At 46.6% G+C, this 12,368-nt stretch overlaps 1 protein-coding gene across 1 annotated transcript; it reads left to right on the forward strand.

Moving 5' to 3' along the window:
- Positions 1 to 1,077: 1,077 nt before the first annotated feature.
- LOC135893905 (osteocalcin-like) lies at positions 1,078 to 9,620 on the forward strand. The gene is made up of 4 exons (XM_065421871.1): positions 1,078 to 1,144; positions 4,609 to 4,644; positions 7,317 to 7,389; positions 8,505 to 9,620. Exons 1-4 carry the CDS (start codon positions 1,078 to 1,080, stop codon positions 8,632 to 8,634), a joined length of 306 nt encoding a protein of 101 aa, XP_065277943.1. The 3' UTR covers positions 8,635 to 9,620.
- The last annotated feature ends 2,748 nt before the right edge of the window (positions 9,621 to 12,368 follow it).

The following is a 12,368-nucleotide window of genomic DNA, read 5'->3' on the forward strand; positions in this document are numbered from 1 at the left end:
TGTAACTGCCGAAATTGCAATTTGGCAAGGATACTGGGGCTAATCCTCTTTCAAAAAGCATTGTGGGATATTCAAGTGGTATATATAGGCCTAGCTGCACTGTCTGACCCCAGAAATTTAGCTTTGGTTTTATACCTTATCTGAATGATGCCCCCTCCTGCAGCAATGTGCCCCTAGCTTCATTCTGGAGCATTAGTTCAAATCAATCTTGATTTGGATGAAAGCAATCCCCTAATGTGTCACCAAGACCATATCTTGAAACAATAGGGCACAGTGCTGCTTAGTTTTGAGATTGGAACAGCTCAGATTACTAACCTTCATTTCCCCCTTCTGTCTTCTCTGCTTAGCTCCCCCTTGCCCAGCATTGCACAGTGGATCCTTCCATATGATTTGGTCTGGAAGGAGTTCCTGAGCGGGTCAGAGGAATAGGTGAAGAGTGATGTGGTGAGTTCCTTCCACGCAAGCCAATGTGCCAAGCTTGCCATATCCAGTTTTACCATTTTCCACTTCTCTCGAAGAAAAAAAACTGCCTCTGTGGGCACCTCAGCATGCCAGAGACTAGACTGAGATCATCTTATTTGAGCCGAGGCAGGATTTGATTAAACTCAGATTGTCAGAAGTGTAAGATTGTTTCATTAGCAAAAATGGGTCATATGAAACCCCCTTCATCGGCTGCACCACATCATGACATGATGGTTCTCTCCCATTGCCTCTCCTCCATGCAGCTGGAATCGCTTTCTCACTCAACACTAAACTATGGGATGTTTGTAATTAAGCCTTTCCCCGCCCCCCCTTTAAAAGTAGCATTTGGAGCTCCATAAAGTCATCTGGAAGTGCCATGAGCCTTTGGACTGAGATGGATGTGCACATGGCTGCCAGGACCGGATATCTATTGGCCCAAATGCGAAGCTTTGTGTTGGAGCAGGGACACAGGAATGTCAAAGTTTGAGAGACTCTGGCCAGAGTCCTGATCTCTCCAGATGGTCACAGGATATAAAGTGCAGCTGGGAGGCAAGCTCCAGAACCCTCCTAGAGAAGCTCTGAGGCTGCAGAATTGCATTAGACAAAAAGGAGGAGATGAGGAAACTTCTGGTGCTGCTACTCCTGATCCTGGCCCTGGCAGCCTTCTGCTATTGTGAAAGAGGTAAGGGGACACAGCATTTATCTCACCTGGAGAGTTCACTGAGTGTATTATTGAACACTTAAAACCTGAGAAGACTGCTTGCTCAGGAGAAGACCTGCTTTGGGGCTAGGCAGTATACTATGGGCTATTGCACTGGCAAGGTGTTATATTATATAGGTCACAAATAAGAATGGGTTTGAGGGTCTCCAGCCTAATCCCTAATAGACATTTGCCTCCACTAGGACACAAACTATTGCACAAATGGGCATGACTGGCAATCTCAGGAATCCAGTTTAGGATTTAGGTGAATTAGCAAAGTTGGGTCCCCAGTTTTGGACAAAGGGACTGCGCTGCAGGTCAGAATTGAGGGGAATTAACTAAACTACATGGACTGTGGGGAAGGCTATGTTATATCTGCCAACACTGGAAAGTTGTACAGTACCCGGAGACATCTGAGGAGAAAAATAAAGCTACACCTTTTAATTCCATTGAAATATGTTGGACTGGGAGAGTTTTTAAAGGCACAATGAAAAAAATGGCAGTGATACTGTTAAAAAATATGGTCATAGGATATAAACTGCAGCTGGGAGGCAAGCTCCAGAACCCTCTTAAATAAGAAATAGCCATAGAGGAGTGAGCTGCACAGCTGGAAAGGGGTGGGAGATCTAGATCTGAAATAGCAGGTGTTCAACCTCTCTCTGCTTTGGCAGAATGGACAGGGATGCTGAGACAGGAAGGGTAGAAAGCTTGCCCTGTACTTGCCTGTACTACGCCAGTTCTTGTCAGCGTTAAATTCCTCAGTGTTAAAGATGACCTTGTAAATTAAATACACTCTCACAGGCATCAGATTGGTGAGAAATTAGTTAATATTTTGCAATACAGTTTTTAATCTTTGATTGTTTTCCCCTCAGAGAGCTTCTCTCCTTCATTCCTGGTCAGTCTGCTCTAAAGCAGCTATTGTATTCCAGTCTGTTCATTAGTCTTGGTCTAATCCTTTATCAGTTTCCATGTGGAGTGCAAAATGCAGATTGGCTCCACAAGCCTAGAGATTTCCAGAAGGCTCCATTCTACAGCAGACAGCATGTTGCCCTCTGACATTTCGTAAGGAGCCATTGTCTCCTGGCATAGGTGGCACAGTTTGGATAAAACAGGAACTGGCCAGTGCCTTTGCCAAAGCACACTGAATCTTTCTAAGGTTAAAAAGCATTAAGTTAAAGACTCCCCATTCCCTCTCATCTGCAGCCTTCTCCTCAGAGGAGGAGGTGAAGGGGGTATCAACTTGGTCACTACGTTTTACCCCCCTTACTACAATCCTTAATCTGCCTGCCTCACCTGCTGGCAGTGTCTAGTACAGGAGGCTGGGGGTCAAATGTCCTAGTGTCTATTCTCTGCTGTGTTACCTAAGGCAAATCACTTACTGCTCTGTGCCTCAGTTTTTCCAGCTGTAATATGGGGATTATAGTGCTTTCCTAAGTCACAAGGTCATTGGGAGAATTAACTAGTTAGTGTTTGGAGATCACCTGGAGATCCTCAGATGAAAAACACTGGAACTATTTTCAGAGTAGCAGCCATGTTAGTCTGTATCCGCAAAAAGAACAGGAATACTTGTGGCACCTTAGAGACTAACAAATTTATTAGAGCATAAGCTTTCGTGGGCTACATCCGAAGAAGTGGGTTGTAGCCCACGAAAGCTTATGCTCTAATAAATTTGTTAGTCGCTAAGGTGCCACAAGTACTCCTGTTCTTTTTACTGGAACTATTATTAATCACATTATTACTAAGACTCTGATGAGGGTTGCTGCTCTGCTGGGTTCTCTATGGCTAAGAGCTGGGGGATTCAGTGCAGTGTGGCAGACAGCGCTCTAGAGGACATGAACTTCAAATGAGCAGCAGCACTGGGGGACAGGTGAATGGGGAGTACTGGGGCAGGATGACAGTGAAGAGGCTGCCTGGGGATCTCTGATTAAAGATTGGGGTGGTGGTTCACGGGGTGGATGTGAAGACTGCTCATCTTCTCTAGGGGCAGAGGGAAGGGGATGGGGCAGAAGAAAATCGGCCATGCTAGCTTCCCCCTCCTGCCTCTGGTGGCAGGTTGTTTGCATAGCCGAGAACAGGAACTGGGGACTGCTTGGGGGTAGAGTTCACTTGGAACATCGTGAATGAGGCATCTACCAGTTTCCCCTTTCTCTTCACTGTGGTGAATGTGACACAGCAAAACTGCCATTTAGCTCTCAGAAGCTGCTAGGTAAAGGCCAGATTCTGATGCCCTTGCTCAAGCTGAGTAAGACCTTACTCTGCAAATCAGACCCATTGAAGTCAATGGTACTACTTAAGTAAGGTGTATTTAACATGAGCCTGAGGGTCACAAGCTGAACCTAAGTGACTTAGGGTCAAACTCGGATACCCAGACTCATGCGGAATAGCACCTTTCTCCACAAATAGTCTGCAGGGTCTGATCAGACAACAAATGTGTCTTGCTGATGTAAATGCACACGGTGCTTTGGAAAAAACAACAACAAAAAACCACAACCATTCCCTCAAAGAGTTTACAATCTAGCAATTAATCAACACATTTATTTTCCTAAATCTTCTTTGTCCCCTTAAATACACTTCTAAGACAATAGCAGATGGGATTTGCCATGGGTGAAAGAGCGATAGGTGAAGAACTAGAGAAGAGCCTGGGTGGTTTGGAGTGGCAAGCAGAGTATGGGTCCCATGAGCCCTCTGTAAAATCAGAGGGAATTCCCCTTGGGTGATTGCAGGGACCATCGAAGGTTAGAACACATCTTTCCAGTGGAGAAGGAGGAGAGATGGTGCCATCCAGGCTGTGTCTACACTAGGCATTTTGGGCAAAATTTCCCATTATTTTTACCACCATTGCATCGCTTTTGATAGTAGCCCTAATGTAGACAGGCTTCCCATCTTGGTATTTTTATCACTATGTCATCTTGCTCCAAGCAAGCTGAAATGACACTATGTGTATGTCTACACTAGAGCTGGAGATATGATTCCAGCACCGGTGGACATACCTGTGCTAACACTGACTGGCAGGAGTGGCTAGCCATCCTGAGTATGTACCTATGGTCTTGGACAGGATCATACTTGGATGTATAGTCCCTCCAGCTGCTCACACTGCTGCAGCCACACTTCTGTTTTTAGTGCACTGGCTCAATCAGAGTTAGTTCAAGTATATCTTTGGGGGCTGGAATTTACACCTTCCAGCTCTAATGTAGAGATACCCTATAGACTCTGGTGACATTGATAGAACTGAACCAGTATTAGCAATGGTGGGAAATTTTTGCCCCAAACTTGTAATGCAGACAAGGCCCTAGTGGGGGCAGAAAGATAAAAATTCCCGATGCAGGAAGGGAAATGGTGTTGCCCAATAAGGGAGGGAGATACAGTCATCCAACGGGGGCCAAGGACTGGAGTCACATGCTTGGTTCCTGTGTGGTATCCCCTGACTCCTATTCTTTGTTTTCCAGATTCAAAGGACACCTTGGAATCACACGGTGTTGAAGGTGAGTATCTTGCTATGACTTTTCCCCCATCTCTGCACATGTCTCAAGTCCTGCATCTGCCTCCATCTTTCCCTTTATCAGGATTAGGGAATGAGTGAGATGCTTACAGAATCCTCTACTTTGTTTCTCCTTCCTTGACCAACACTGAGATCTACAGCAGGTGTCATCATGAGTCCTCTCGTCTCAGCAGAGCACCCACGACAACTAAAGGTCCAATTTTCACATGACCTGGTGGAACAGGTGGAACCCTGCAAACAGTAGGAAGCAGGCAGCAGTGACATGAGCAGGCTGAGGTTTTCAATTGTCAGATAAACCAGGACATGAGGCAGGCCCGGTCAACAATCAAGTTGCTCTGGGAGCTACATGGGGATTAGGGTGTGAGCTAGCTGAAGTAGTAGCAGAACGGACAGGTACCCATAATGGGTGTCACAGAACGTCAGGGCTCCTCTATTGGCTCATCACAGCAGGAGTTAGAAATCTGCACTGAGCTGCTCAGCTGGTAGTTCTGCTGACTTGCTGGGGCAAGAGAGGCTTATTAGCTCCACTAGGATATAAGGGAGGTGGAGTGACAAAGAGAGCTAGGTTTTGGGACAGAGAGGTCCCTTCAGGGAAAACCTAAGAACAGCCAAGTGTTGGGAGAAAGTTTAGGCTGAGCTTTATGTTGTATTACTGCAATTTCAACTAGCAGGAAAAGGGTAAGTTTGGACTATGTACTGACTGTGCATATTCTGTTCAGTTTGGGGTGGGACCTGAGTTTAGGGTCTGAAATGTTCCCCTGTCTCTCACTCTGCTCTGCAGCCTGGCTCACAGAAATCCATTAGGAAAACTATCCCCTGGCTCTCTTGGACCCCTCTATCCCCTCTCTTGTCCCATAGGTCAAGGGATAAATTGCCGCTGGGGATCATTAAAGCTGGAATTTCCCAGAGAACCAATCAAAACACAGGGGGTTGTGGGGAGCAAGAGCGAGAGAGAGAGAGAGAGAGAAACATCTTTACAAGGGAGGTTGTAATTGCTGGCACTTCTTACAGTGAAGGTTTATTTGTAGGTGGTAGTTCAGACATGACCTGAGCTCAGCTTGCCAGTTGGTCCCCAGAGATAACACCTTCCCTCCCCATGAGATAAACAGCTGGGCTCTCTCACTGGCCAGCTAATCTGGCATTGGAAAGAACATTTTGCTGGCAGTTGAAAGTCTGGGTTAGGGAGATGAGATGAACTGGGAATGGTACAACCTCTATGCGGGAAGAGCTTGGCAGCCCTCTCATAGCATTCCCCAAACACAGGTATCCAAAACTCTCCATGCAGTGCTCAGTGTGCTGGGGCAAGGGGTGCAGGGTCCTCTGCCCTCTCAAGACTCTCCACACATGAGCACCAGGATCCCTCTGTGAAGAGATTACCGGTGTATCTACCCATTGGCAATACTCTCAATGTAATATATGCCATCGTGTGCCAGCAATGCCCCTCTGCCATGTACATTGACCAAACTGGATAGTCTCTACGCAAAAGAATAAATGCACACAAATCAGACATCAAGAATTGTAACATTCAAAAACCAGTAGGAGAGCACTTCAATCTCCCTGGACACTCAATAACAGACTTAAAAGTGGCCATTCTTCAACAAAAAAACCTTCAAAAACAGACTTCAATGAGAAACTGCAGAACTGGAATTAATTTGCAAACTTGACACCATCAAATTAGGTCTGAATAAAGACTGGGAGTGGCTGGGTCACTACAAAAAATAATTTTCCCTCTGTTGATACTCACACCTTCTTGTCAACTGTTGGGAATGGGCCACATTCACCCTAATTGAATTAGCTTCGTTAGCACTGACCCCCCCCCCACTTGGTAAGGCAACTCCCATCTTTTCATGTGCTGTATATTTATACCTGCCTACTTTTTTTCACTCCATGCATCTGATGAAGTGGGTTATAGCCCATGAAAGTTTATGCCCAAATAAATGTGTTAGTCTCTAAGGTGCCACAAGGACTCCTTGTTGTTTTTGCTGATACAGACTAACACGACTACCCCTCTTAAATCTTTCCTAGCACTCTGCACACATGGGCACCAATATTCTTAAGCACAGCCTTCTTACAGTCCCTTAAAGGTATTCTGGCTGCATGGACACCAGTGTCTCAGCAGGCAACAGTCAGTGACCCAACCTCCATAGCCTTCAGTCACCTTGGGGTGCTCTGCGGACATTGGTACCAAGGCTTCACTGTGCAGTGGCCAGTGCGACAGTCCATATTAGGTTGGGTCAGAAGGCAGGACTCTAAGGTCATCAGGACTGGAGAGACAGGGAACCATGTCCCTGCAGATTTGGGGCTTGAGTCTCTTCTCCTACTGTTGTGACTCCACTAACTGCAGTAGCTTTGTTCCAGATTTACATCAGGGTAAGTGACAAGAGAATCATGCTCCTGGAGTTCATGACCAAGGGGGAACTTGGCCCCTGAGACCAAGCAGGTTGGAGTGGAGAGGGAGATAGGTCCCTGAAGCTGTGGGAGATAGGGAGGCAGAACTGTGGAGGCTGGGGTGGGTAGATGTGCACTGGGAAGTAAGGTGGGGAGGGACTGTGATAAGGGATAGCAGATGTTCCATCTCCAGAGGACACTCTAGTATTTGGACTATAGGAGGGCATCCCCAAAGCTCTAACCTACTCTTCTATTCTCCCATGGCAGGTGTTAAGGTAAAAAGAGAAACGGCCAATGCCTTTGTGAGGAGGCAGAAGAGGTCCTACCCCTATTATGAAAGGTAAAATCTTCCCTGCTTCACCAGTTGGGCTCAGGACTGAACTCTGTACTGATTATTTCAGAGGGGGATAGGAAGGCAGTGGGATGTGGCAAGGAATTTGATTAATGTCTGGGATAACATCCTCACACACAGAAGCTGAAAAAAGAGGATGCCGGAGATACTTACTGGAGACAAGTGGCCTGTTCTTCCTTAAAGGGCCATAAATATCCCCTGAGGAGTCTTTGACAGACATAGAGTGACCATAGTCAGCTTTACATCACCTCCTGTAAGAGCCCCCAGCACAGGGGCATGCCAGATGCATTGCTGGGAGTATTTCAGGAAGGGGGGTACTTGGCCAGCATTCCTAGGCTGCTGGTACTTCTGGCTACTTGAACTGCCCTTAGGGGCCAGGGAGAGTGGGGTGCAAGTTAGAGGCTGTGCTAGCCTGCATCAGGGACCAGAGCAACCCGCTGCACAGGGTGCACTGAGGAGGTTTCATCTTTGCCTTCAGTTCCTGCACTGAGCTCAGGTCTGCAGCAGGGATGAGGTCAGATCAGACAGGCTCTTCATTCTGACTATGCCCAGATACTACAGCAAGCAGAACTTTTTTTACAACACTCCTGGAGACAGGGACTCAGAGAACTTCAGCTGACAGATTGACACAAGAACATGCTTCACATACCTCCTGGGAGAGGTCACCAAGCTGCATCTCACAGAGGCCCTGAGGGATAAGACATTTCTAGTTGAGCATCCTTGGACAGTAGTTAAAGGCCTGGGTTTAATCCCCAGTTAGTAAAGCTTCTGAAAGGATAACTAAGGTTCCTGGGTAAAGTCCCAGCTGATAGATCTGACCCACTCCCCAGGAACAATAACCAGGGAGCCTGGGTTCTATCTTTAGCTGTTAGAGCCTTGTGAATGAGATGGGGAACTGGCTTCAATCCCTAACTGATAGAGCTTCCTCCCACCCCTGGACATTAATCAAAGGGGCTAGGTTCTAACCCTTTCTAGGTAAATATTGTATTTACTATAAGGGAGTCCATCTCTAGGGAATGCTGGTAATCACTCTCCCTGAGTTCAGCAGGTGGCATAGGAGCCTGATGAGTCATGAGTGGCATCTTTCTCTTTGTCTACTGCAGGTACTATGAAATGTACAAGTCCCCAATGGAGCTGAGGAAGGAACAGTGTGAAAACTACGCCCCCTGTGACTACCTGTCCGATCACGTGGGGTTTCATGCTGCATATCAGCGTTACTTTGGGAGATTCTGAGGAAGAGACTGTCCCTTCCCTCACCTGGCTAGGGTCCAGTCTGTCCTCCATAAAGACTGGGGTAGTGTGAGGAAGGGAAGGAAGGAAAAGGGAGAGGTAGATTGGGCCCACTTCAATTCTGCTCAGCACTGATGAGAGCACAATGGCAAAATTTACCCCATGTATCCATTTTCCAGTCCAAGACAGCTGAACACTAGTTGTGATCCTTCTACCAGAGGCATTCCCACCTGTGGCCTCCCATAGTATTTTGAGTTTCTTCAGAGAAAGGAAGGTGAGGAGAATCCATCTTATCTGCTTGCCATGGAAGTTCCAGAGCAAGTATAGGAAGAAGAGATTCTTCTGAAGAAACTCAAAATATGACAAAGGGAGGCAGCAAGATCTTTTGTGCTCCCTCCCCTCCCAAAAAAGTACAAGGTGAGGGGTGACTAATATGAGAAATGCAACAGTGTGTGTGTATGTGTGTGCTGTGGAGAGCAGTGATCCTCATGCACGCACTGGAAAGGGAGGGGTCCTGCTGCTTCCTGTTGGGGAAGGTTCAGCAGTTTGCCACTACCAGGTTCCAGTGTGGGGTGATCAGCCCAAGTGTATGTTAGTGACAATGCATGAGCCCTTAAAGGTTTGGTGGGTCCATTCAACTAAGCACCTTGATTTCATATACTTCACTGAGCTTCTTGGACCTGCAAAATTGGGGTGGAAATCTCTGATGCTTCTGATACACCCTGTTTCTGGTCAGGCTGAAAATACCCGAACAAAAAGCTCTTCCTCATAATTATTTTGGCACTTATGTTTCTGGTCCTGGCTGAAACAAACAAACAAACAAAAAAAATGCAGAGGCAACTGTAAAATAAAACAAAAAGTTAATTGAACTTTTATGAATCTTCAAAAAAAAAAGGGGGGTGGTCAGTTCAGGGTTGGGTTGGGTTGAAGTTGGGTCAATGCCAGGTTTATCCAAATTGGTTTGCCTATCCCCAATATGTATCTTCCCTCTTTGCAGGTATCTTTTTATGAGTGTTATGCATTAGCAACTTTCTGAAATTTCACCTGTACCATCATATATTCTGTTCTGTAAGGGAGATGTCAGGTTCTCCAGAGGGGCAGGTGTCTGCTCAGCAGCAAAATTTGCATGTTGGCTGGTGAAATCATCCCCAGCTGTTGGCTATAATAAATGCTGGTTATGTAAAGCAGGTTTGTGTTTTGCTTCTCTCTGTTCATGTGTCCAGCATCTAGTGGGGAGTGAGAGGTGGTGAGATTCAACTGGGGTGAAAGAGAGGTCTGGAAGATAAAGCTCTCTCTCCCAGTAGCTAAGATGGATACTGAACAGGAAACAACAACATTGGCCTGATTCTCCTCTCCCTTATCCCAGTGTTAATCAGGAGTAATTACATTGAAATCAATGAAGTGATACCTGCATAAGACTGTGTAAGTGAGAGGTGGATCCTACTCCACCATCAGTTGAATTCTTCCTTCCCCTGGAGAGACCTTCTTCGTACTGGGATAAGAGGTGAACCCAGTCCCCATGGTCATGTAGAAATAGACTTAGTTCCCACTGACTCGAATGGGAATCCCAACTCTCCCCTGGAGGAATGTCCTCTTTTGGGCCGAGAAAGGAACGTTTTTCCTTCTACGAGAGTCTCACTCCAGCTGTAAAGAGAAAGAGATGTGGGTCTGAATGAAATGCCTGCCCCTCTTGGCTCTGCAGTGGAGAGAAGGGCTACAGGAATTTCTAGGCCCAGATAACTACCTTGTACCGTACCAGGCCTTTCAGTCTGCACAGAATAGGTATATATCTGAGCTGGGTGACTGGAGCTCCTTCAAAGACACAGCCCAATTGTTCCCTCTACAAGTGGAGCCCCACCCCACTTTGGGACAGCGTGTGTTTGTGGGTAGGGTGACCAGACAGCAAATGTGAAAAATCAGGACGGGGGGTGGGGGGTAATAGGAGCCTATATAAGAAAAAGACCCAAAAATCGGGACTGTCCCTATAAAATCAGGACATCTGGTCACCCTATTTGTGAGATACACCTGTAACAAACTGAAATAATGACGTACTGCTGATATGGGCATCCTAGTGGGCTCATAGAGACAGTGTGAACCTTGTGGCACTTGTATGGTTTGGGATGGGCTTTGTTTAGGGCAGGAATGCATTGTTGAGTGTGGAGGGTAAAGTCTGCACAGAGGGGACTCACAGTGGCACAAGCTGCGTATAGTTTTGCAGCCCTGTCTCATCATTCCATATCCTCTGCTGCCACCTAACGGACATTTCATTTCACTCAGTGAAAGAGCATGTGGCACCACTAAAGCATTTTACATTTTCAGAGCTCTGCATGAACCCTGCACTCCAAACGCAGGCTAATCTCCCATTACCGTCACACTAAAATATACATAGAAGCAAAGGCCTAAGGGTTCAGTGGGGAGGGATAAATGGCTAGTGGGCATGATATGCACAGTCAGATTTGTGAACTGACACCAACTCTGAAATTATAACCAAGATACATGTGGGATTTATCTCCTGATTAGTTAAACGGTGTCTGCACTAGGCATAAACAGACTAAGCAATTGCTTAGGGCTCCAAGCAGCTCAAGCGGGGGGAGGGAGCGGGGGATCTTCCCTTTTTTAGTATGCGTTGTGTGTGGGAGGGGGCAAAAATATTCCTGCTTACATCCCCCAAATGGGCTAGCTCTGCCAAAATTCAAATACCCTACAACAGTGGTTCTCAACCGTTTTTATACCAGGACTCTTTTCAGTCTAGCTGGGATCTAGTCAGGATTACTTAATCTAATCTAATTAGCAATTTGGGAAGGGCCAGGGCCTTGACATATGCTTGTGATCCCTCCAAAGGGGACATGATCCGAAGGCTGAGACCTCATGCTTTAACTGGACGGTTCAAAGAATTAGAAGGAGGTTGGCTGCCTTTATTACCTTGCCCTCTGTGGCACAAAGTGACATCAGCACAAGGGTGCAAATGCCTTTACATCACTGACATGTCATGACCCACTGTTATAACATTCTGAGGCGGTGTCACGATATAAGGATTTTATGCCAGCCCCTGATTATATTTCAGCACCAATGATGCCTATGTCATCTATGTGGTGGCATAGGGACCTGTTCTTTCAGATGAACCAAACCACAAACCTGACCTGCTAGTCAGAGCATCATCTTTGACTTTCCATCCATAATCCCATCTGACCCCAGTGCTATCAAACTGTGCTAGTGATTGAATCTCCTGTCTCTCTTACCCCTGCAATACATAGAGAGAACTGTTCTTTGGCTCTTGTTCTATGTAGAGCAATCATGAAAGCCCACAAAGCATGGTAACCGAATGGGAGGGCTCACCACAGCCTAATGGGTGGGAGGTCACAAAGTGGTGGGAAGCTGCTGATGGGGAGGATTAGTGTAGATTGCTGAATGGGGCCCAGCATATGCAGCTTTGCAGAGGGCTCTCAAAAACTTAGGGCCATCCCTGTTCAGGTCTGTTTCAGTGTTATGCAAGCTGCTTCTTACAGGGCATGGGGCAGCCTCTCTCCCCCAAACCAGGACTGCTCCTCAAAATGACCTCATGTGGAAGCCCTAAATAGGAATGGGACATATAGCCTCTCACAAGCAAGGCACTAGTTGGAATACAGCCAGTCAGCAGGGACTGAAAGTTGCTACCTTCTGTCCCTGTTCTGTGATGTGTAAAACTAGCTGGTGGGTCTCAGTGTAGTGCATTTAGGGGACAAATGCCCATATCACCT

The sequence above is a fragment of the Emys orbicularis genome, chromosome 1 (assembly GCF_028017835.1).
Source record: "Emys orbicularis isolate rEmyOrb1 chromosome 1, rEmyOrb1.hap1, whole genome shotgun sequence".
NCBI lineage: Eukaryota > Metazoa > Chordata > Testudines > Emydidae > Emys > Emys orbicularis.

Excerpts from the sequence above, each read along its gene's own strand:
- LOC135893905 (XM_065421871.1), top strand. The coding sequence starts at position 1,078 with ATGAGGAAACTTCTGGTGCTGCTACTCCTGATCCTGGCCCTGGCAGCC. Across the intron at positions 1,145-4,608 it reads CTTCTGCTATTGTGAAAGAG|ATTCAAAGGACACCTTGGAA; the intron begins GTAAGGGGACAC and ends TTTGTTTTCCAG. Across the intron at positions 4,645-7,316 it reads GGAATCACACGGTGTTGAAG|GTGTTAAGGTAAAAAGAGAA; the intron begins GTGAGTATCTTG and ends CTCCCATGGCAG.